At 39.1% G+C, this 23,839-nt stretch overlaps 1 protein-coding gene across 1 annotated transcript; it reads right to left on the bottom strand.

The window, feature by feature from the left end:
- Positions 1-833: 833 nt before the first annotated feature.
- flad1 (flavin adenine dinucleotide synthetase 1) lies at positions 834-22,774 on the bottom strand. Its single transcript, XM_036592867.1, has 8 exons — positions 22,059-22,774; positions 20,559-20,769; positions 18,366-19,125; positions 16,253-16,400; positions 10,420-10,518; positions 8,921-9,110; positions 2,676-2,749; positions 834-1,249 (listed from the first exon to the last, which is right to left on the bottom strand). The coding sequence occupies exons 2-8, from the start codon at positions 20,715-20,717 to the stop codon at positions 1,114-1,116; spliced, it is 1,566 nt and encodes a 521-aa protein (XP_036448760.1). The 5' UTR covers positions 20,718-20,769; positions 22,059-22,774; the 3' UTR covers positions 834-1,113.
- Between the last annotated feature and the right edge of the window lie 1,065 nt (positions 22,775-23,839).

Genomic DNA, 23,839 nt, shown 5'->3' with positions numbered 1-23,839 from the left:
TACTGAAAATAAGTTCTAATAATTGCATTTTGTAATAAGAATAATATTGACTTCACATCAAATATGTTAACCCCTTAACATTGCAGGCTTATTACATACTAAGGATTATTATTCAGTAACTACAGGGACTTCAGTGCAAACTAATGGAGCTTTTCTTGAGTCATAGAAGTGTGTGTAATGAAATTTTGGGCCTGCCAGCAGCCCCATGGCTTGGTACGGGGTTAAAAATATAAAATATATAATATATATATATATATGTGTGTGTGTGTGTGTGTGTGTGTGTGTGTGTGTGTAAAAAAAAGGTTTATGTAATGTAGTATAGAAATGTGAAAAGTGTTTAATCCTCTCGTCTTGTATCGATCATGAATGTTTTCAAAACATTATCAAAGGAACAATCGTATTAAATATGATTTTTTTTAAAATATCAAGTACCTAGCATCATATTTGTTCCCTGAAAAGAAGGGATTTGTATTTTAATGAATAATGATATGAAGTATACACCAAGCATCACAGTGTTTTCCTCTCATCACAATATACACTCGTTACTCATTAATGCATGTATGTAATGAATGTTATTATTTCTGTACTCTGCTAGAAATGCTTCATTTAATTTATTTTCTTTATATTATGCTGTATGTGCATTTATAAATCTCCTTCTGGCAGTTGGAGGATTCTGAAAAAAACTTCCACAAAACTCTCTGTTTGTGTTTCTTGCTTAAGCAACTGAGGGAAAAAGCATCTTTGATTCATTTAAATCTAATTGCAATACTAGATCTTGTTCTCCTGTTCAGTCTATCAGAACGTTCAAATAAATCCACAGTGATGGCGCAATGGCTTGTCATAGTTAAGATGTATTGTTAGAACTCTATTTGTACATTTATACACGTACATCTCGCTTTTGTGCCCATATACATACATACAGTATACAGCTAAACAACTTCAAATGATTCAAACAGAGAGAAAGAACAAAGTCATTTAAAACACATCACATTTGAAGAGGCAACCGCATCTGTATCTCCCTCTCACAGACGCACACACACTCTTCATGACTGTTGAGTTAAAAAAGGCAACGGTCCGTTCAGTTTGTCTTGCTATATGCCATGTTTCGTATCGTCATGCTCTTGAGTTGCGCTCTTCTTCTTCTTTCTCCAGCTGGTAGGCGGGTCTATAGCTAGTCATGCCCCTGCCGTCCACCACTTTTAGTGAAGGGTTCCTGAAGGTGTTGTCCATACTGCCCAGTGATGTGTAGCTATAGGAGACACAAAGGTACACACTGATTATTTACAAATGGGGTCTAAACCAAATAATCGTTCATTTTAAGCAGCAAGAAATTCCGATATAATTTTAGTGTTTTAGTAACTGATTCGACTGTCGGCTGTGAAATGTCAATTTTCAATAGTATAAACATATAAACAATAGTATAATCATATAAACAGAATAAACTCTCAAATAATTTAAATGCAAAACAAGCCACTTTCTAATAATGTAACACAACCTTCACCTTTAACCCCACAGCAGTAAATGACTCAATGTTGGACTGAGGAAATGCTCATTGTTGAGTCCCATTACTCTACACGTCCACTTGCAACTTTGACGCAAAATCTGTATCACTGTCTGGCAAAACAGTTCAGTGGATTTCAACTTTATGCAAATGAGCGTGGCCACTGCATTGCATTTAGCCAATCAGGCAAGAGCAGACTAGCCTTCACCACGAATGGCAAATATAAAACTTTCTCCAGCAGGTCCCAATGGCTGTCTTCTTTGAATCCACGACAGTTTAATGTAATAATGAAAATATCTTTTTACATACAGTCGTATGCAAAAGTTTGAGCACCCCTGGTGAAATTATGTTTGTATGTTATAAAATGTGCCAGAATTTTTGCACAGACCACATTTTATGATTATTTTCTTTCCCAATATGTTCAATTCATATTTACTAGAAAATCTACAAAAGGTGTAATTTGACCAGGGGTGCCCAAACCTTCGCATACACCTATAACTACTGTCAAGTAAAGATTTGGAAGGAGAATGGTCAGTTGGTTGTTACATTGTTTGAGTTGTGGGCCGAGACAGCTGGCTTGTTAGTGACACATTAAGAAAAGCTTAAACAACATATGTCTACGTTTTATTCTCACTGTAAGCTGCGACATCAAATAAATATAAGAAACAGCAAACAGCATGTTTACAGCCTGAGATATGTTGATATGGTTCCTGTTCTTTTCCCTTGTTTATCCTAAAAGAAATGGCCACCAGTGGCGAGAAGAGCGAGCTGGCGCAGTGAAATGAGTGATAGTGTTAGTGGACGCGTAATGCTGTACAGCAGCATAACATTCCTAAAATGTATTCAAATGTAATATTCAAACAGACTTATTATTAGTGATATATATTTTTTTAATTTTTACCCTGATTTTCTCCCCAATTTAGTCGTCTCCAATTCCACCCCGCTAGTTAGGACTGCCCCCAATCAGAGAGAGAGCGAGGCCAATTGTGCTCTCTCGGACTCCCGGCTACGGATGGCTGTAGCATCACCAGGGATCGAACTCGCGATCTCCTGATGATAGGGCCAACGCTTAGATGGTTGCGCCACTCGGGAGCCCGATATTTTCACCGATGTTCAGCCCAGCTGGTCGAGCCCTGGGATGCTTTATGAGGAAAAGTGTTGAAAGGAGCCTCACCCTTTGTCGTACAGAATACAGTAGGGCACATACAGGGTCCTCAGGAATGACCAGATGTCGTGATATGTCCAGTCCTGAAGAGAAACAGACAGAAACACAACCTCAAGTGAGCATTAACTTGCATTGTGCTCCACAGATTTGGACCAATACTGGTTATATAGCAAAGGTTTGTGAACACTGATGATGGGCATTTTCAGTTTTTTTTGTGGTGGAATATTCAAACATGAAATAATACGAGTAACTGACTCTTCAAACATGAAACATGATCATACGTCCATCTGCAATTTCATCATCTCCTCACTTTATTTCCTTCTCTATTTGTCCATCTCTCCATCACTGTCTGAGTAGCTCGGCTTCACTGATACAGCTCAAGGTAACAACTCATGCTGTTTTCGCTGTAAAGTCGGTACATATTGCCGAGCACGATGAGGAAAATACTGTTGGCAAATTACTTGGGGTTGCAGACTTGGCAGGTTTGGTTGGTTTTAAATAAACCCTGGTGCGATAGCTCTGTTTTCACAGTTCATTAGAGCCTATTTGGTTCTTTGGTCGAGTAACGCAGGTAGTCTTGTGGCTTAATGTTTATTATGTCTAGGTAAAACCAGACATAAATAAAACCAGAGCCCAAACAGAACAAGAACAGCATGATCCAGAAAGTTCGCTGGACGTTACTGCAGTTAATGTATGTCAGAAAATCTGCCCAATCAGTTGTGACCTTTTACTCGTATAATTTTTGCTTACATCTTTTGGTTCAATGTTAAATATATCATTGTGAACGCTAAGCAAACCAAATCTAACTAAAAGTGTATCATTTGTTCTTTGGTCTGGACAAAGAGAACCAAACTACCAGTATAAAGCCTTCAACTTCAGCCGTGCTACAGAATTTCTGCTAAGCCTACTAGATGCTCATCCCTAAAACCTTAAATACATGACAAAAACTACATATAGATCTGTTCCTTATGGAGCGTCTGGTTAGTTACAACGTTACAGCCTGCTCTCCAAGAAGACGGCCATGTTGAGATTAAACGGATAGCACAACAACAAAAAAAAGTGTATAACCGCCAAAATAAAAATGGAATTTAAACACAAAATACTGTTCTTTTTAAAAGAAAAAAACTGACTTGTGTGCTTGCCCACGAAGATGGAAGTCAATTTCACTTCGACAGAAACCTGAAGGGCCTCCAAAACGGTTGGAAACGGCATTGTATTTACAAAACAAAAGGGCAAAAACCTTTAAAGCACATGGATTTTTGTCACTGAGGTGTGCCATCCAGTTCTGACTGTTAACACAGGAGCATTAATGCTAATCTCAACAGCTCCAGCCACCGTCATGGTTTCTACTTCCATTTTCCACGGCCTCCTCAAGCAATTACATGATCCTGCATTCAAATCAATGGAAGAAATCGAAAGAAAATCTCATGAGATGTGAGCTTTTTACCAGGCTAACAGACACAGCCATTAACAGCAGAAAGTTTGAGAAGTAAAGTAAGGATCATTTGTAATTTTGACACGCTTTTTTGTCTGCTGTTTCAGTTACATAAGCAGCATTGATTAAAATGATTGAGTTGCTGCACAACAGACTCTGAAAGCCCATTCATCATTATTCACCATTTATTGCCTTCACTTCATCACATGTTTGTGTGTGTGTGTGTGTGTGTGTGTGTGTGTGTGTGTGTGTGTGTGTGTGTGATAATTGACTGAAGAGTTGGTCTGTTTTGTCGCATAAACAATACTTTTGAGAAAGTTTTGCTGATTGTCTTGTATTGAGTAGCTGTATTGAGAATGTGTGAGTGCACGTTTGTACATTAAACTTTCATTTCTTTCTTGAAGCAACAGCCTCAACAACTAAATCTAATATTCAATTATTCAGTATTTAGTGCGTCCACCCTTTATACTTTATTACAGCTTCCATTCTTTTCAGGAGACCCACTTTTAGTTTTTCAAAGAAATCTGCAGGGATATTTTTCCACACCTCCAAAGTTCAGTCGTAGAAGTTGGTTGCATTTTCTGCCTCTCACAATCCAAGTCATTCACAACACTTTCAGTGATGTTCAGGTCTGGACTCTGAGGTCTGACTCTCAGCACTGCTGTGTCTGATCCACTCGTAACAGCGCAACACACACTTACATACCGCTATTACGTCAGTGTCACTGTAGTGCTGAGAATGATCCACCACCCAAATAATACCTGCTCTGTGGTGGTCCTGTGAGGGTCCTGACCATTAAACAACAGGGTATCAAAGTATGCAGAGAAACAGATGGACTACAGTCTGTAACTGTAGAACACCTATACGATCAGAGGAGCTGATAAAATGGTCAGTGAGTGTAGAAACAAGAAGGTGGTCTTAATTAGGTGGCTGGTTGGTGTATCGTCTCATTATTTTGAGATAGCAAGTCATAATTATGAAATATTAAGTCATAAGGGGATCAAATAGGTGGCCTTCGGTGTTATTCCCAAAATAGGGCCTTCAGTTTTGTGAAGAAAAATGGCAAGATTTCTATTTAATATGTTGCACTTCTGCAAGCCAACATACAAAAGCTATTAAGAAGTAAAAACTGGAGCCAATCGTCCCCTTTTTCTTTTAGAAATCACACACATCCCTATCATTTAACTCATGAACAACACCCAGCTGACCCCGACTGTGACCTCATGTGCATGGCCCTGGGGCAAAACTGAGGCAAAAACATTTTGGCATCCAAAACAGCATCTGCTGTTCATTAACCTAATCAGTTGACTCGCACTGTGCAACCCGTGGGGAAGCACTAATTACTTTCATTATTATTATTATTATTATTATTTCATTGTTATGATTAATATTCTTGTTGATAACAAAAATGTTATTCTGAAATTTACTACATTTCAAAGCAATTCAAACAGTCTTCTCAATAAACTTCAACCTAAACATGAAGACCTAATCAGACAATGTGCCTTTAGAGCTTTTGCATATAAGGACGTCTCTAATATGTGGTGTTATTGAGATTAGATTCACAGTTTCTTCACCTAAATATGATTTTGAAACATGCTAAACATGAACCACAATTAAAAACAGCCTTACTTTAGTTTTACCCAAATTGCAACCACTCATAATGCAAGTTTCACAGTTCACACCTGAAAACACCATTTTAAAAAACCATCAAGGGTACATCTCAGTACTTTTAATCAGGGAACATAATTGTTCCATAATCCACTGAAATTATATTTTCTAAGATGTATTGACTCCACACTCCCCGTCTGGTCTCCAGACTTTTTATTGTTCTGTTTTAAAAGTTATGAAAAGGTACAAATTTGTTCTTTTCACCTGGAAAAAAACTTTGTGTTTGACCTTAAAACCTGCTATACCTTTGAGGGCACATTTACACTGTTTGTACCTTGATGAACAAAAAATGAACCCGCACAGAACCTTTATTTGTAACAGTGCAAGAGAATGTCTACGTCAGATTCATAATGTGTTCTTAGACCGCAGAACTGTTCACTCCTTTGTGCTCTTGAGTGTGTGTAGATTCCCAAATAATCCCAAATAAGAAAACGGTGATGAATGTTAGAACCTTCGTTAAAACTATACAAGTGGGTTTTAAGAAGAAAGAGATTTTTGGAAACTCAGTGTTTTCTTGTGGACGGGCAAATCACAGATTTTTGGAAACACTGACATCACTCCATAAACTTGTGCATGTCTGTAGCTCTTCTCATTTATTAACCTTCCTGTTATCCGCAAATTTACCAACATCTTTTATCCTCTTTTATCATGAGTTCGAACCTCATGAAAATATCAAAGTTTTCATGGAAATTATGTCCCACTCCCCCCGATGTTTTGTGAATTATCAGTGGTTCTCGCATTACTACAGGTGTAGTCATGTTAGGTTGGCGCCCTAAAGCAGAGGAAAGTTTGATAAAAGTTTTAATAAAATTCAATATCATCCACAACAACCAAAACAAATGTGTGTAAATTGTTGATATTTTCTATGTTTTTACAGTTAAAAGAGCCTGGGGTCAATTAGACCCCAAAGAAAAATGTATGTATACAGATTGTGTACAAGACACTAAAAACATATCTTCATGTTAATTTTATGTTCAGTTGTTCCCTTTAAATTAGGAAAAATTACTAAATAGGAAGCAAAAAAATTGTCAGTAATTTATTTAGAGACATTAAAACCCTGAATGGGGTCAAATTGACCATAAAGATTAAGTATGTTAAGTAAAGTTAAGTATGTTGAGCTCTGTCTGAAATATGACTGACAACTAGGTTGTTTCTGTGAGCTGTGAGTGCTTTAAGGGTAATTTGGGAGTCATAATCCTGTTTATAACTGAATTTGGCTTTACTTTTTCGTTAAACCGCAGAATGTACTGCACTCAGTTCTTTTAAATGTGGGTCATCTTGACAGCAAATATTAAAAGCTGCCTCAATGAGTCTGAAGAGCTGTGACTTCATGAGTATTAAACAAAGTCAGATTTGAAATAAATCCTAACTTCATAACCAAATGGGCTGAAAAGCTACAAAAACAGCCTCTCTGCCTGATCAGGACTGTGCGGACGTCTCAGAGACGGCGGTGTAAACAACCTCCATGCCAGCGAGCAAGAAATTTTCTTTTGCGTTTCAAAGCTTTTATTTTCAAGCGAAAATCTAACTTTGATTATGTGCGAAAATCTCAAATTACAGAGATCTGACGGCCTGCAGGTACAAAGTCCACCATCACGTTGAAAGAAAATCTCTGCTTTAAGCTTTGTGGCATGATCTAAAGTTTGTGCACTGCCTCAAAAGGCTCTTCATAGGGTGCATCACACTTTATGGGGTATTATCTCCACCTACTGAGCTGGTATGCTAATGCAAGCGCTTTCCAAGTGTTTGTGTTCTCGTGTGGAAATTTTCAAAAACGCTGCTGGTGTGGATGAAGATGTTTTTATAAAAAGAAGAAAAAAAGTGATCATGATTTACTAAAGAGGTGCGACGGTCCTTTAGTTCCCATACTGTTCCCAGACCAAAGTGGTGGACGTGCTATTTTGCACTTTTTTGCTCATTGCATATCATCACTGTTGGGACAAAACCTTGTATATGCATTTTGTCTTTTTTTTTTTTTTAAACATAGTTTAAAAATATCAGTTTGCATTTACATTGTGTTAAAATTTTATGATTAATGGGCCAACAGAAATGCTCCAAAATGAACTTCCATTCAAAGTTAAATACGTTTTTCCTTCACCTGCAAAGCTACCATTTTGAGATACAAGGTTTACACCCGACAGCAACAATAAGCACAAAATACTGGGAGGAGGTTATTATAATAAACTACCTACTCTTTACCACGACTGATAGTACATACTGACTGTGTACTCTTTTCAAACACTATTTATTTTCTGAGGAAAAAACACACCTGCCATCCATGTCCCACTATTCTTAATTTAATGAAGGAAATAAAAAAATCTAAAACCAAACAGATGTTTTAAACTGCTATTTCCTAATTTTTACTATTTGGGTTTATTTTTAATAACATTAACAAAGAAGTTTTGCCTAAATGTTTGTTTCCAAACAACTCTTAAAAAACACATATTGAAAGTCTTGGAGAAACGTCACAGCCATTTACTGATGCACTCTACACAGCTAAGATTTCACTCTCCAAATGACGCAGTTGCCGAACTACCTGGTTGCGCGCATTGAAATTTTAGGGTTTTACAGTATCACAGTTTCCAAACAGTTAGCGCTCAAGTTCAGCTCAAACCACCAGCCGAAAATGAACGTTTTAAAACAGAAAGTCAAAATAATCACTTATTTTCTGATGTTATGTTGAAATAATGTCTTTTTTTTTAAACTATGTTGAAGTAATGATGTACATTCTCTACAAGTATTAATTCATCATTATTGAATTTGACTAAATCAAAATCTTGAGAAAGAAACTAAGTCACTAAGCCACAGTTTAAAACAGACACCGAATGATAAACGGGCTTCCCTACAAAAAGGATATCAGCCAAACACATGGTTATAATGCGCTGCTCATCTGTTAATAACAAAGTTGCACCTGTGTTCATCTGCACAGAGATTTTTAGCAGATAAGCCACTACAATGGCAGACTGTCAGCAATTAATACCTCTTTTACAAAATCCGCTCAGTCCATTGAAAATATTTATAATTCATGCTATAGTCAGTCAACTAACTGAGTAAAACAACAGTACCAGCACCTTTTTATCACAGCTCACGACTGGACATTCAAGTATGAGAGCCTATCAAGAAACTGGCCACTGAGTTTGTGTGTGTTTACCAGTAATGGGTTGACCCTCATATAGTCCGGCCAGCCTTGGTCTGTAGGAGAGAACGGAGCAAGAGTGCGAGAGTAAGGGTCAGTGCGCCTGGTTCCCATCAGAACAGCTCGAAGCTCCGGCCTTCTCTCCTGGACCTCGCTCAGAGCCTGCCGAATACTGCCCTCCACCGAGACCAGGTCTAGGTCATATCTACAAACATCAACCAAAACACGGCAAACTGTGAGCCTAATGTGGTCTGAGTTAAGAGCAATCAACCAGAAGCTGATTTTCCTTTACCTTAGCTCACATTATCAATCTATCATTCAGTCAATCAAGCTTCATTCAGACTCGGGTGATTCTCATTTGAAGTGTGGCCGAGCAAGACAATACAGGACATACAGTGACTGAAAACTAAATATGTTGATAAATATGTGCAAAATGAAACGACAACTAAAATAAGTAAACAAATAAAAAATGTGGACAAAAAAGAAAAAGTTGACACAATTGCAATAAAAATAATAGTGTAACTAAAATAATGAACAAATAAAACTGTCAAATTTGTACAATGAATTGAAATGAAAAAAAAATCACAAAAATATTTAACTGAGAACCTAATAAATGTTTAAAATGGTCAAATGACCATTACAAGTGCTTAAAAAAATGCCTCAAAACAAAATGTTTCTGTGTGTTTGCAGTTTGATGGAAGCGAGCTGCCAGCAAAAAAACTGCAAACATTTTCATTTTATTGCATTATTTTCCTGGTAAAAATTGTTTCTTGCACAGTATCAATGAAAAACAAATTAATCCACAAAGCCAACAAACTTTTGTCAATATTTTTTAAGTATTATCAAAAATTGCTGTCACCTGCATCCTGAATCATCACAAAGAATTAAAACATTTTATCAGAATCAGAAACTTTATACGCCAAGTACCAGATGTACAAGAAATCTAACAAAAAACAATGAAATCCAACTAAATAGAGTTTTCTGATGGAAAGCGAATGAATCTGACTTTTGTGAGCGCACTGAAAGAGTATTCAAAGAGAAGTCAGTCGAAACACTGTGAAGGATGTGTTTTGAGGATGTGAGAGACTGATCTACTACTGTCATCACATCTTCATTAGTACAATGTTCATTTTGCATTTGAGACCTAAACACTGAGCTGGATCTTTTTTTTGAGCCTAAGTGTGTGATGTTAATACAGACATATGACGGTGTCGCAAAAAACTCCCAACCCGACGCCTCTGACTTTTAAAATACTAATATTTGCAGCAGCACACAGACACCATATTTTAGCATGTTTATTAATGCTACTTCTTTCAATTTTAACAAATTTTTTTTTACATTAGACAGCTTTAAAAGTCACGCGCTCAAAGTCTACTGTAGTTTTCAAAAAGTAAGTGAAGTGTTAATGTTCAGCATTTCAGCCAAATCATAGATTTAACATGCTGAATAAAAATGATGCTAATTTATAAAGAAACATTATTATTTGAATTGTAATCGGTGGATAAATCTCTTACCTTTTTATAGTGTCCTGTAGGAACCTTTCCATTTCAGGGAAGGGGGACATGATTCGGATGTAGAGAGCTTTCACTCTGTCTTTACTGTCGGGATAGCGCCTGAAAGAGAAGAAGACATTGAAACATCATCTCCGTTAATTAATATCGTGCTTGGGCGATACACTCTGTAATGCAGTGCGAGCAGGAACACTGCACATACAGAACGTTCCAAGCATTAGAGCAGAGCATATTTGAGGCTGGTAAACAAATATAGAGGTGCGTGCCTCCCCTACGAACATGGCAGACAATGGTTTTTAAAATGAGGTTCAACTTTAACAAAAACCTGCAATTGGCATATTTTAAATCAAACAGTGCCACTAGGATCATTTGCCATCCAAATGTGACCATTTTAGGACTTACATTTATTATTATATTTATTTAAGAGTTATATCTTATCCTACAGCAACTTATTTCAAGTTAGGAAATCTTAAACTTCAAATTAATCAAAGCCGATAATCAATTGTTAGAACAGTTACCAAGCAACTGATGATTTGCAAACAGCAGAGACACAAAGATGTAATCAAAATAATGTAAACACAAATGTAAGTCATATTATTCTTGCGTTTCGCGTGACGTCACACTGTATAGTCGCTGCCATTTTGTGGACTGAATCGGGGGAACTGTGCTTGCACGATGCCTTTAATTTACTATGCTTTGTGAATGATTCACCTGCAAGACGTGACAGAAGGCCGGAATGACGAGACACACAGACCTTTAATTCAGTGTTTTCAGACTCCCTGCACTGTATAGTTTAGTGTGTTTCTCTGCTGTTCACACCTCGTTCAGCTCAAGAAGGGATTAATTAGCTAATAATATCAGGTATTTTAACCAGGGAAACATATAAAGTTAGGAAGAGTGTCAGGAAATTAAAGCTGCTTTTCCACTGCATGGTACCGGCTCGACTCGACTCGAGTCTACTCACCTTTTTTGGTTTTCCACTAGGCAAATCTAGCACCTATATTTGATACCACCTCTGTCGGGGTTCCAAGTGCGCTGAGCCGATACCAAAATGTGACGTAAAAATGCTACAGATTACTGATTGGTCAGAGAGAATCGCTAAGCACATCTGCTGACGTTAGCTACCAGGTTAGCGTGCGCTCTTGCATCGCCTTTTTTGTGCAACCTAAATTGGCACGTTTCTTTTGCCATCAGCCTCTTTCGAACAAAATTTGGCTCCTTCACGTCTCGGCAGTTTCCTGCAGTGTCGCTACACTATCAGAAAAAAAAAGGTATGAAACAGTCACTGGGGTGGGACCCTCAAGGGTACATCTCAGTACCTTTAGTCAGGGAACATAACTGTACCATAATCCACTGAAATTATATTTTCTAATTTGTATTGACTCCACACACCCCGTCTCGTCTCCAGGCTTTTTATTTTATTGTTCTGTTCTAAAACATTTGGTTATGAAAAGGTACAAATACGTACTTTTCACCTGAAAAAAACATATTTAAGGTACACAGTTGGACGAAGTAGCTGGTGCCAAAAGCGAGGTGAGTCAAGCTGTACCATGGAGTGGAAAAGCAGCTTTAGTCTAGTTAGGATGCTTCTGTAAGGCTAAGTTCACGTTACCAGGCTAAAGTGGCACCAATCCGATTTTTTGCCTTAACGTGACACAGATCTGATTTTACACCTGGTCACTTCATGCGTCTTGTGTATCAGGATGATGTGGAGGAGGCCAGCCAAAAAAATGAAGCCACACAAAAATACAGGTGTAACTGCACACAAGATGCATTTAGGAATGATACAAATCTAATTACTAGAACCACTTCAGGAAGTGGTCTGAGATGCATTTGAGCCACGTTACCGCAGTGTAAATGCATCCGTCTCTCCAAGACACACTGACCAGCCAGAACCCCTCCCAGTACAACCAAACCCCTCCCCATGCAGCATGTCACTGATCATGTGATCTCTGTCTATGAGGAAGACAATCATGGACGAAACGAAACAGCAATGTGGACAAAACAAACTGCAGACGACTTTCGGGAACCAGGGGTCACAATGTCTACAACACAAATATAGCTTACAGGAACTGTGCTATATTCAAACATCCAAACAGCTCTCAGAGAACGGCTTCCAAAGAACTGAGAATTGAGTGGGCTTGCATATTCCATCCCACGTAGCAATCGGATTTCAATCTGACTAACCGGAGACGCATTTGACTACCAAGTGTAAACGTGTGTGGTTAAAATCTTATCAGTATACAACCCAGATACCAGTTAAATGAAGTGACCAGTGAAGGGTTTTCCACAAAGATGGATTTCTCAGTGAGCTGGCTAACTCAAGCCCAAGGATGAGGACTGTATAATAGGAATGTACTTCAGCTCTTTTCCTATTGGATGAGCTTGACTTTTGGCTTATGTTATCTGGCTAAACTGAGAAATCCTGCTTTGGGAAATACCCCCAGGTGGGTCACTTTAGGACGCAGACTCGTTCACATTAGATATGAGTCACTAACCTACACTAATGTGAACCTTCCAGTTGGAAAGACTGGATCTGAGCTAAAAGTCAGAATAGAGCAATGAGGCTAGTAAGATGGATGCAGTCCTAATACCCCTTTTCCTTATCTGGAGTTTGAATAAGATTTTGAAGATATGAACTGTTATTCTGGAACAGCTACTGTTCCAGAACTGAAGTCGTCATGGTGATCAAAAAGATCAGGATGATTCTGTCGGCAAACTGATTGTATTTTTACTGAACTGCAGAATCATCAGCCCACTCTTTAACCTATACGCATTCTTTCACAATCTGAGAAACGAACAGTTGCTCTGTTCTTTATGCTTTATGGTTTATTACTGATAATGAGTTTCATATTCTCCGCTGCATGCTTTGCGATGGAGCTAAATGAACCTTGGATACAACTTAATAATGTCATTACTGGTCAATTACGTCACTCCTGCAGTCTTTTTTCAAACCCAGGGCCTGTTCACTGCCCAAAAATGAAGATGATCTGAAGCAATGTTTTGTTTTTATGTTCCAAAGCAATTTAAGCAATTTAAAACGTATCTCAGCTAAACCAGAGGACAAAACTGAACTTAATAAGATAGAGGACTGTGTCAAAGACATTAAAGACTGGATGTCAAGCAACTTCCTTTTACTAAATTCAGACAAAACCGAAGTCCTTCTTCTTGGTCCAAAAGCTGCTAGGGATAATCTGCCTACGTTTACTCTTAATCTCGATAGTTTCTCAATTGCACCAGGCACATCTGTAAAAAGCCTTGGTGTCACGATTGATCCCAGTCTGGCCTTCGATGAGCATATTACCAATATTACCAGAATAGCTTTCCTCCACCTGCGTAACATCGCTAAATTAAGAAATGCTCCGTCGCTACAGGACGCAGAAACGTTAGTTCACGCCTTTATCACGTCCAGGTTAGATTACTGTAACGCTCTGCTTTCTGGCTGTTCCGGCCAAAACCTTAACAAGCTTCAGTTAGTCCAGAACGCTGCAGCCAGAGTTCTCACCAAAACCAGGAAATTCGACCACATTAGCCCAATTTTGTGTACCTTACATTGGTTGCCAGTTAAATTCCGCATTGAGTACAAAATTCTTCTACTGACATATAAAGCTCTGAATGGCCTTGATCCTCAGTACCTCAGTGACCTTATTTCCTATTATCAACCGACACGCCCACTTAGATCACAAGGTGCTGCTCATTATTAGTACCCAGAATAAATAAAGTTACATCAGGGGGAAGAGCCTTTTCATACAAAGCCCCCCAGCTTTGGAATAGCCTACCAGTCTGTGTTCGGGACTCAGACACAGCCTCCATCTTTAAGTCTAGGCTAAAAACTTACCTGTTTAATCGAGCTTTTGGTTAATTTGTTTTCCTAACTATGTCCCTCTCATCCCCCCTCCCCTCTACTCTCTCTTTCCCTGAGCTGAGCGGCTGCCTGTCCTAAGAGGGTCTGACCTGAGATGCGGCCGGTGCACTGCACAGTGGTGTTAAACTGTATCTACTATACTGTTTTGTGTCTGTCCTCTTATCCGGTGTCGACCAGAGGAGGATGGGTTCCCCTTTTGAGTCTGGTTCCTCTCAAGGTTTCTTCCTCCTTTTGAGGGAGTTTTTCCTTGCCACTGTCGCCAAGGCTTGCTCACTGGGGGCGTGGACCCGGATTCTTTGTAAAGCTGCTTTGTGACAACATCTGTTGTAAAAGGCGCTATATAAATAAATTTGACTTGACTTGACTTGACTATCAGTGACTGTGTTTACATGCAAAGATTTTTGCTAATCCGACTGAATACATTCCGAGATTAAGACTGAGGTGTTTATGCTCACTCTACTCAACAATCTGATGATCCGTTTACATGCTCACTACAAGTAATCTGATCCACAATTACGCGCATGCATAGAGAACCACTCTGTGTAGCCGTTACCATGACAACGAGCATCACGTGAGTCCAGTCAGAGTGAGACGAGCAGCGGAAAGCAGTGTTTGTGTTTTTCAGTACTTTAAAATGATGTCAGACTCAGGAAAACGTACTTCACATGTACTTATTAAAGAAGGCCGAGAGGAAGACGTCGTGTTCTGAGACATAAACCAGACGTCTGTCCCACCGCCGTCTTTTAAAGAGCAGAGCATAAACTTCGTCTCCTCTGCAAGCCAGTTTCTGCTCCTGCCATGTTGAACGTCATGAACTTTCGCTATGACGCGATGCACATGCGCAGACCATACTTACACATTCCGATTGGGAATGTAATCAGATACAGGCGTTTACATGGATATTATTCTTCTATTTAACGGATTATTTACAGGATTACCCACATCATTCAGTTATATTAGAAATTGTATTCCGAATGGCCTCAATTGGACTAGTCTGTCCGATTGAGGTGTACACATGGATGTATTAAATTCCAGTTGGGCTATTAGTCGGATTATTAACAGATTATTAGGCTGCATGTAAACGTGGCTATTATGTGGTGAATGTGCAGTAGAAAGTAAACTTAAGACATTGTCTTTCAATGTCAAATGAGTTCACAACATACATCTGACCCTTCCCTGCACTTTTCTTACTGCAATTATTTGCTAACAAACGATGAACTGTTCGCAAATGATGCTGCCTGAGGATGCAAGCGGTGCTAGAGGTGGGCGATATGGAAAAAAAAACTGTATATCATGATACTTTAAGACATTTTTACGATACACGATACGTATCATGATATTTTGAAACAATCATTATGCACTAGTTAGTGCTACATTTATCAACAGCTATCAAAAACCCATTGTAGAGAGATTTACTGACAGTGATTTCTTTACAGTGGTGGTGAATGGAACCAGAGGTCACAATGTCTACAACACAAATAAAGCCATCTTATTTACCCAGACATGTCTCTGGAGATTTGATATGCTGATGATGGTTAAATAGTGTCAAATCTGAAAAAAACATTTTTTCTTTGGGGACTATTTTGCCTCACAGCACCCTGCATGTACCTCTCCACCATGAATGGATTTCAAAAATATGTTTCAGGCCAAAAGCTTACCTCAGATCTACAGTTAAACTTTTAAAACAAGGTCTCAGGCATCAGGCAGTATGTTCATAACAATGTAGTGACTTTCTGTGAGGGGGCTTTTAGAGGTGGGCGTCTAGTTCACCACCACTAAATAATTCTGACTCTGTAAGTTTCTCTAGAACAAAGCATTTCACAGCAAACTACTCTGAATGGCTTTGTTATTTAATTATGTGGAGATTTTAAATATAGGTGGAATTCCCCCGTAATTACCGAAAATATCCATGAGACGGTCACAATATCATCAAGTGGCACCATCCCAGAACTTTCTGCACCTTTCTCTCACCGTTTCAGAGCAGCGTAGTACAGATGCAGCAGGGCTGTGCAGTCTTTTCCCCCGTTGAAGCCGACACAGATCTCATTAGCCGAATACTGATCCAGCGCTGTCTCTATTGTCCTCAGAGCTGCAGCCACTTTCTCCCCCAGCGGCGATCCTACGGGACATTAGAGAGGAAGCTTCATTTTAATTGCAGTAGATCTGTGACAGTTTGGACAAAAGTGTATTCATTCTCTTTTTTAAGAAAACTGCACTACTTTCACTTTTCTAGCAGTGTGACCACTACAAATTTTAGATAAGTTCTAAATTGGTGTGCATAAGTGTTCTGCACACCAAAACATTCTCCCAAACTCTATTCCTGGTTTTACTTAACAGACACTAGGGCCAAAACTATAACTAAAAATCTACATCTTTTGTTAATGAATGAGTTCACCTCTCGTTTTGAAAGTTCTCACAGCACACCTGTGCATATGTGAGATCCTGGGTTCTTTAAATGATGCGCACAAAAGTGACTTGCATGCTAATAGGGCCCCTATGTGGAGAAACTTCAGACTGCTGAACAAGTGAGTAAATGAGTTCCAGATCCATGTCCACATTTTACATAAAGTTTTTTTCTTTCATTATAGTGGTGCCCTGGAATTCAGATACAGGTGGCTGTAGGAAACCATAAAGTATTACATTTTCCCAGTTTTACTTTTGCTTTAAATTCATTTGAATTCATTTTTCACAGTAAACCCCCAGATAAAGTGGAGAATTTACCATAGTCTCATGGCTTATTTAGTGATAATTTTGACCTGATTGACCCAATGATTTTAGTACAATCAGAATTTCAGTATATTCTCTTTTTTTGCGATACTAAAAATGTACTTCAAGTGCTCTAGTTCTAATGTATTTTCCCCAAAAGAATGTTCTGAATTAGAATTTCACAGGAATCAGTGCAGATCATTATCTAAAACAGTAAGCGATTTCCTAGCAATCAAAGAGATATTTCCAGTTAAAAAGGCATTAGTCAGTATGACTGTAACCCACCCTGATCCAAAAAAATACACCATGACTCAACATCTCATCAGAAAAGGCAAAATTGAAGTGTCCTGTGTTATGAATCAGTGAGCCATGTCTTAACAGCATCCCTCCACCATTTGTTCTATCCTCTATACACACATTTTAACAACTTAATATCTATTTACCTTCTCTCTGGCTCAAACCCTGTGAAATCACTGAAAGCCTTCTAACTGACCATCTCAGATTTACTTCATACTTTCAGGAAATAATGCCACTGTGCCCAAACGAGAGTGCGCAAAATTTCAGGCGTGTCGTAATTCGCTTTTGAGATATAACAGCTCTGAAAAGGTGGGTGTGGCTTTAATTTTCACCTTAAAAACTTTGATAAGCCATTACTGTTGACATGTTGATTCTATATGTATGATTTTTCTAGGGATTATTCTTTGGTTTAGGATGTGTTTAACCACCAAAGTAGAAGATACAGAGCTGCATAGTCTTCAATTATATAGCTTACAGAAAAATTTTGAAAAATTGTATAAAATTTTTCACATTCTGGTCTTTATATCAGAGTATATCACAGTTTTGCCATTTAGGTATTACTATTAAATAAATAAAATGTTACAACTTATAGTTGTAATTGTAAGGTAGGTAATGTGTATATTAACATTATGCCTTTTGAAACATGGAACTTGACATCTTAAATATTTATATTTATTATATAAATATTATCATATTTACAATGAATTTTTTGACACATCAATGAATATAGTTTGGCTCCAGATTCCAAATGCATATTTGGTATCTTTTCAGTAGTATAACTTACTTTGTAGTAGCCTTGGACAGACGTGACGAATATGTTTTTGAAGTGTAGATTTTTAATGCCTTATAAATCAGAAACCTTTGTTACTGTAAGGCAAATTCCTAGTTGCCAAAAATCTGCTGTGAGTATTTAATATTAATGTTTGAAAATGTTTGTTCTACAGTGCAGAAACAAATGGAAAAAACAAAGTATCCCTAAAATTTTGTGCATCTAGCATCAACAGTCACCCCACTGACAGCCCTTCAGGAACTTTTTTGAAATCTGCAAATTCTTCTCTATGTGTTCCTCCTGGCCACTTACCACTGTTGGAAAGTGAGTAAACCTCCTCAGTGGCGATGGACACAGGGTCACTAATAAGCCGGACTATGCTCCCTTTGGGCAGCTCCTCCTCCACCTGAGCTTGAGCCCTCTCTACCTCCTTGACGCTGTCTGAGTCCAGCACCAGCCTGACCCGGTGGTAGTTGCTCAGCCAGTCTGGGTATGACCCCAGGGCCACCCGCTTTCCCCAGTCTGCCTGCAGCCGGCTCAGGACGGGCGCTATGTCTGCCTCATCAGCGTTCACAAACACCTCCCGTGTGTGAAAGGTTGTCCCGGAGCCAGCAAACAGATGCGAAAGGCTCTCGAAGGCACGCTCCAGCAGGGACGGGATGCCAGGGAAGATGTACACGTTGCGAACACTGACCAGCGGGAAGTGGAGCTGTTGGCCTGTCTTTGGGTCCGTGCCATAGTTCAGCTTTGCTGACTCAGGCACCATAGCCAGTTTAATGGTGGCACTCTTTGGATCGACTTCACCAAAGAACTTCTCTAGCAGCCTGGTCAGCTCCGGGTGGGCTCGCAGGCCCTCGCCAAATGCCATGGCAACACTCTCAAAGGTCACGTCATCGTGCGTGGGGCCGATCCCTCCAGACGTGATGAGGTGGGTGACGGAGGGGGACAGTCGGGCTACTTCCTCAGCGATGACCTCGCGGACATCCGGCACCACAGTGATCCGCTGCACGGCGACGCCCAGCTTACGGAGACCTTGGCACAAAAAGGCACTGTTGGTGTCCGCCGTGTGACCCTGACTCACACAGAACAACCACAAACATTAATATCTCATGTGTACAAAATGATGAACAGAGCTGTAGACGACTCTAAAATGACTAAGAAACTGTACAGAGTAACATCTGTAGTGGTACGTCTATCTGTATAACATCTGTAGTGGTACGTCTATCTGTATAACATCTGTAGTGGTAGGTCTATCTGTATAACATCATAATGATAAGTCTATCTGTAGTACTAAATACATCTGTAGTATTAGGTACATCGGTAATAACATCTGTAGTAGTAAGAACATCTGTAGTAATTCCTAAAATAGTATGCCTGTAATCAAATCTGTAGTCGTAAATCAAACTGTAGTAATATCTGTAGTATTACGTCCATCTGTAGTAACAGCTGTAGTAGTAGGTACATCTGTATTAACATCTATATTGGTAAATACATCTGTAGTAGTAAGTACATCTGTAGTAACATCTGTAGTAGTAAGCACATCTGTAGTAGTAAGTAACATCTGTAGTAGTAACATCTGTAGTACTATATACATATGTAAAATTGTAATATTGTAAAATCTGTAATAGTAAGGCCATCTGTAATAACATCTGTATTAGTAAATACATCTGTAGTAACATCTATAGTAGTAAACACATTTGTAGTAACATCTATAGGAGTAAACACATCTGTAGTAACATCTATAGTAGTAAGTACATCTGTAGTAACATCTATAGTAGTAACATCCGTAGTAGTAAATCAAATCTGTATTAACATCCATAGTAGTAAGTACATCTGTAGTAGCATCTGTGGTAGTAAACACATCTGTAGTAGTAGGTAACATCTGTAGTAGCATCTGTGGTAGTAAACACATCTGTAGTAGTAGGTAACATCTGTAGTAGTAAGTCTCAGTTGTAAAACCTGTAATAGTAAGGCCATCTGTAATAAAATCTGTAGCAGTAAGTACATCTCTATTAACATCTGTACCAGTAAGTACATCTATGGTAATGTCTGTAGTACTAAATACATCTGTTTTAACATCTGTAGTAACATCTGTGGTTCCTCATATTTGAAAAGTGGTCAAATCTCAAGGCATACAATTATGTTATATTACTCCTCTTTTAATAACTTGCTGCTCTCCTAGAATACTTGAAATCTTGAATAAAACATCTAAAATATCACCTGGTTTATACTGTATGCATGAGCTACTACTGAATAAAGTAATTATTAGAGACTATTAATATAGACTCAAGCGACTCTAAACTTCAAACCCATACTGTTTATAAACGATAGACATAAAGACGTATAGTTATCACTTTGTGTTTATGTAGCTGTCATCTGCCTCAAAGCAAAACTCACAGTATTCTCATCATACTGCACAGTCATGATTCTCTGTGATATGAATATCAGATCATTGATGACACATCCTGTCTGACTTATAATACATGGAATCTGCCGCCTCCTCACCTTGAGGATCTCATCGCCGATGATGAGAATAGCAGCCGTGACGGCTCCTCCGTCCTCCGCTGAAGAGCCGCTACCGTTTCGGGCCATGCTGGTGACGTGAGCTCCCACACAGCGAATCCTCCCCACCGCTCTGTTCAGCCGAGGCAAAGCCTGGAGCATTCAGCCCGGAGACAAGGAGCACAGGAGGGGCAGAGAGAGACAGGCAGAGGCTCTGAGGAAGCAAGTAAATACAATTACTGATGCTGTGATATTATGCAGTAATAACATGACACTACAGTAGGGGTCATCAGTTTTGGCCCTGGAGGCTCAGAGTTCAGCACAGTTTAGTGATCTCCCTGGACGCATACTGAACCTGGTTACTACTTGATCAGCTGATTTAGTCTTTGAATCAGCTGGACTCTGGCCTTCCAGGACTGGAACTGATGACCCCTGCACGACAATCAGTAACTCACACTTTGATGTTCATTCTTTAACCAACAGTTTTGACTAAAACAAAGAAAAAAGTATCCTGACTTTCTCTGCTACTGCATAATTGTCCCAGCGGATGCTTTTAGATCTTTGAACAAAATGTAATATTACATAAAGAGAGTCTTATCAAACACAAAACCCACTTTTTAAATCACAATTTAATTTATTTAAGGAGCAAAACACATTCACTGGGACATATATGCATAGAGAAAATCAGGAAGGGGAAATACTTTTTCAACAGCCCTTTATTCCAGCTGTTCCTGTTGCAACGTCCTTGTATTAAACTTGTGACCCTTCAGTTTCATTCAGCTGTCATTTCGTGTTTCTCTCTGTGTTTTAGGGAGTCACTAATGACTGAAGACTTTCAGAGTTAGCACTGTGAGTTAAAGGTGAATTTGGGTTATGTTTCAAAATGTCTGCAGAATTAAATGATTACGACGTAACCAAAGTGATTCAGAGTGGTTTGATGTTAAGTGCTTCATTCTATAGAAACTTACAGAGCAAGAACTGTTAACACTGGTGGTGATAGGAACCAGACGTACCAAGCCTATAAAAGCTGAAATGCCTCTAAAAAAAAAACTCTCACAGAACATCATTACATGAAACTGTTACATTTGCTGCTTGATGCATAGTTGTTTTATGCTAGTTTTGTGACGTTTCAGCCTAAAATGTGTTTTTCAAAGCCACTCATGGCGGAGAGATACATGCAGAGTCCTTTCCCCAAAGGATTTTTTTCCAAAAAGGTTCTCAGGTGGTTTTGGATAGCGAATAAAATGGCTGTAGCTACTTGTGTTGTTGACATTCAGACTCCTGGTTCCATTCACCAGCACTGTAAAGAAATCTAAGATTGTTAAGTTTCTCTACAATGAACCGTTTCACACCAAACCACTCTGAATGACTGTTTACATCTCAAGGACTGAATTATCTAGAACATTTGAAACATTTATGGAATATCCCCTTTAAGCATGGTCAACCAAAATGCATTAGGAACTCTTTTACTGCACAGCTTCATACAGGCTCGTCCCTTCTTACCTTCTTGGTGAATGAATGGTCACTTGGTGTAATTCAGTCCAAGAACTTAACGTGATAAGAGCACTGCTTCTTAGGAAGCAGCTATTATTCCCATGAGAACAAATAAATAATGTGAAATTAAAAACCAGCTCAGTCAGCTTGAGAGATACTTCGCTTACTTAGCTGAGTTAACTTACTACTATGGTAAGTTAACTTGCTTACACGTCCAGCATGGATCATGGAGGCTCTCTCGGGCGCTGGGAGGTTATATAATGTTCAAATCTCACTATAGCATTAAGTGAAGGGTTTAAACTGTAAGAATAACTCAATATTTTGCCCTCCTCTGCAGAACCGCTCAGCAAAACAAATGACCGGGTGAGGAGCGAAGGAGAAAACTTGACTGTCATCCAGACGGCCTCTGCGGTCCAATCAAACTGAGACACGGCCGGACGTGGCGGTACGTCACACTAAACGAACCAATGAGCTCGAAGGAGGGCGGGACAACAAGCGCCAAGACGGAAGCGCTGCTGCTCCGGTCCCAAATGCAGCCATGCTTTCTTCACGTGGTTTTTCTGGGCTGTGTTCCAATTGGCGTAGTTGTGCACTTCTTAGTGTTAGTACTCTAAATAGTGCAGTGTTTCTCAAACCCAGTCCTGGAGGCCCGCTGCCCTGAGCATTTTAGCGCTTCTCCTGCTTTAACACAGCCACTTTAGATCTATAACGGGTTGTTAATGAGCTGGTTAGTCTGATCAGGTAAACAGTAGGCCGACTTATCCGCCTGTACACTCAGTGTAATCAAAATAATGCTGTCCAAAATTTGTAGATACCAGCGTTTCTTCTGAAATCAAGGCTATTAATAAAGTTTTGGCCTTCTTTTTGCTGCAGTAACAGCCCAGAAAAACCAGTATAGACTAGCATAGCTGGGGGGTGTTAAACAATTAGCCCCATAACCTACAACCTAAGCCCAAAGTTCAGGCTTGTCCAGTAGGAATGTCCCTCAGATCTTATCCTATTGGACAGGCTTGACTTTTGGCTTATATGGCTATATGGCTGAGAAATCCTGCTTTGTGAAATTGCACTCTGGTCAAGGGCAAAACCAGCATACCGTTGCTGTAGGAACAAAACCTTATATGTTCAGAGTGCTAACTGTCCAGGAGAAGGATAAAAACATTAAAGTAATTTCCAAGTAATTTTGGAGCATTTCTATTGGTCTGTTTATCACACATTGTTAATGAAAGGCAACTGGACTTAACTCAAATTATGCAAAAAAATAATAACGATAATAAAATTATGGAAATACAAGGTTTTTGCAAGACAGCAGCAATATGTTGTGTTTTGGATGGTGTTATGCTGGCCAACCAGCATGACTACGCCGGGTGACCAGCTAAAGCAGCACCAGACCAGCATAGTCCAGCCTTAAATTCATGATCTAAGCTGTATTTTTTCAGCAGGGTACTCTTCTGGGAAGCCTTTATCTTTTGGCTGAACACTGATGATTCAGCGTGAAGCATAAATTCTGGACACATTCACATATATTAGGTTACATATGAATGAGTCAAATTGGAGATATTGGTAATTAATCTCACTTGTTTTGACCCCTTGTGGCGAGGCCTTGCTATTGCAGTCAGAAAATTTCTCATGCACTGTCTGTAAAAACACTGGTGCATCATGCCTTGGGCTTAATAAAATTCAAGCTAATGCTTCACTGTGTTTCACACTGATCTCAGATCAGTTTTGTTTCAGGGCTGCAGGGGTGAATAAACGTCACTGGTAGTCAAATATGTGGTGTGCAATATGCATGC

The sequence above is a fragment of the Colossoma macropomum genome, unplaced genomic scaffold, assembly GCF_904425465.1.
Source record: "Colossoma macropomum unplaced genomic scaffold, Colossoma_macropomum, whole genome shotgun sequence".
Lineage (NCBI taxonomy): Eukaryota > Metazoa > Chordata > Actinopteri > Characiformes > Serrasalmidae > Colossoma > Colossoma macropomum.
Note: the sequence above shows the minus strand (reverse complement) of the source record. Positions and strands in the feature narration are given on the sequence as shown.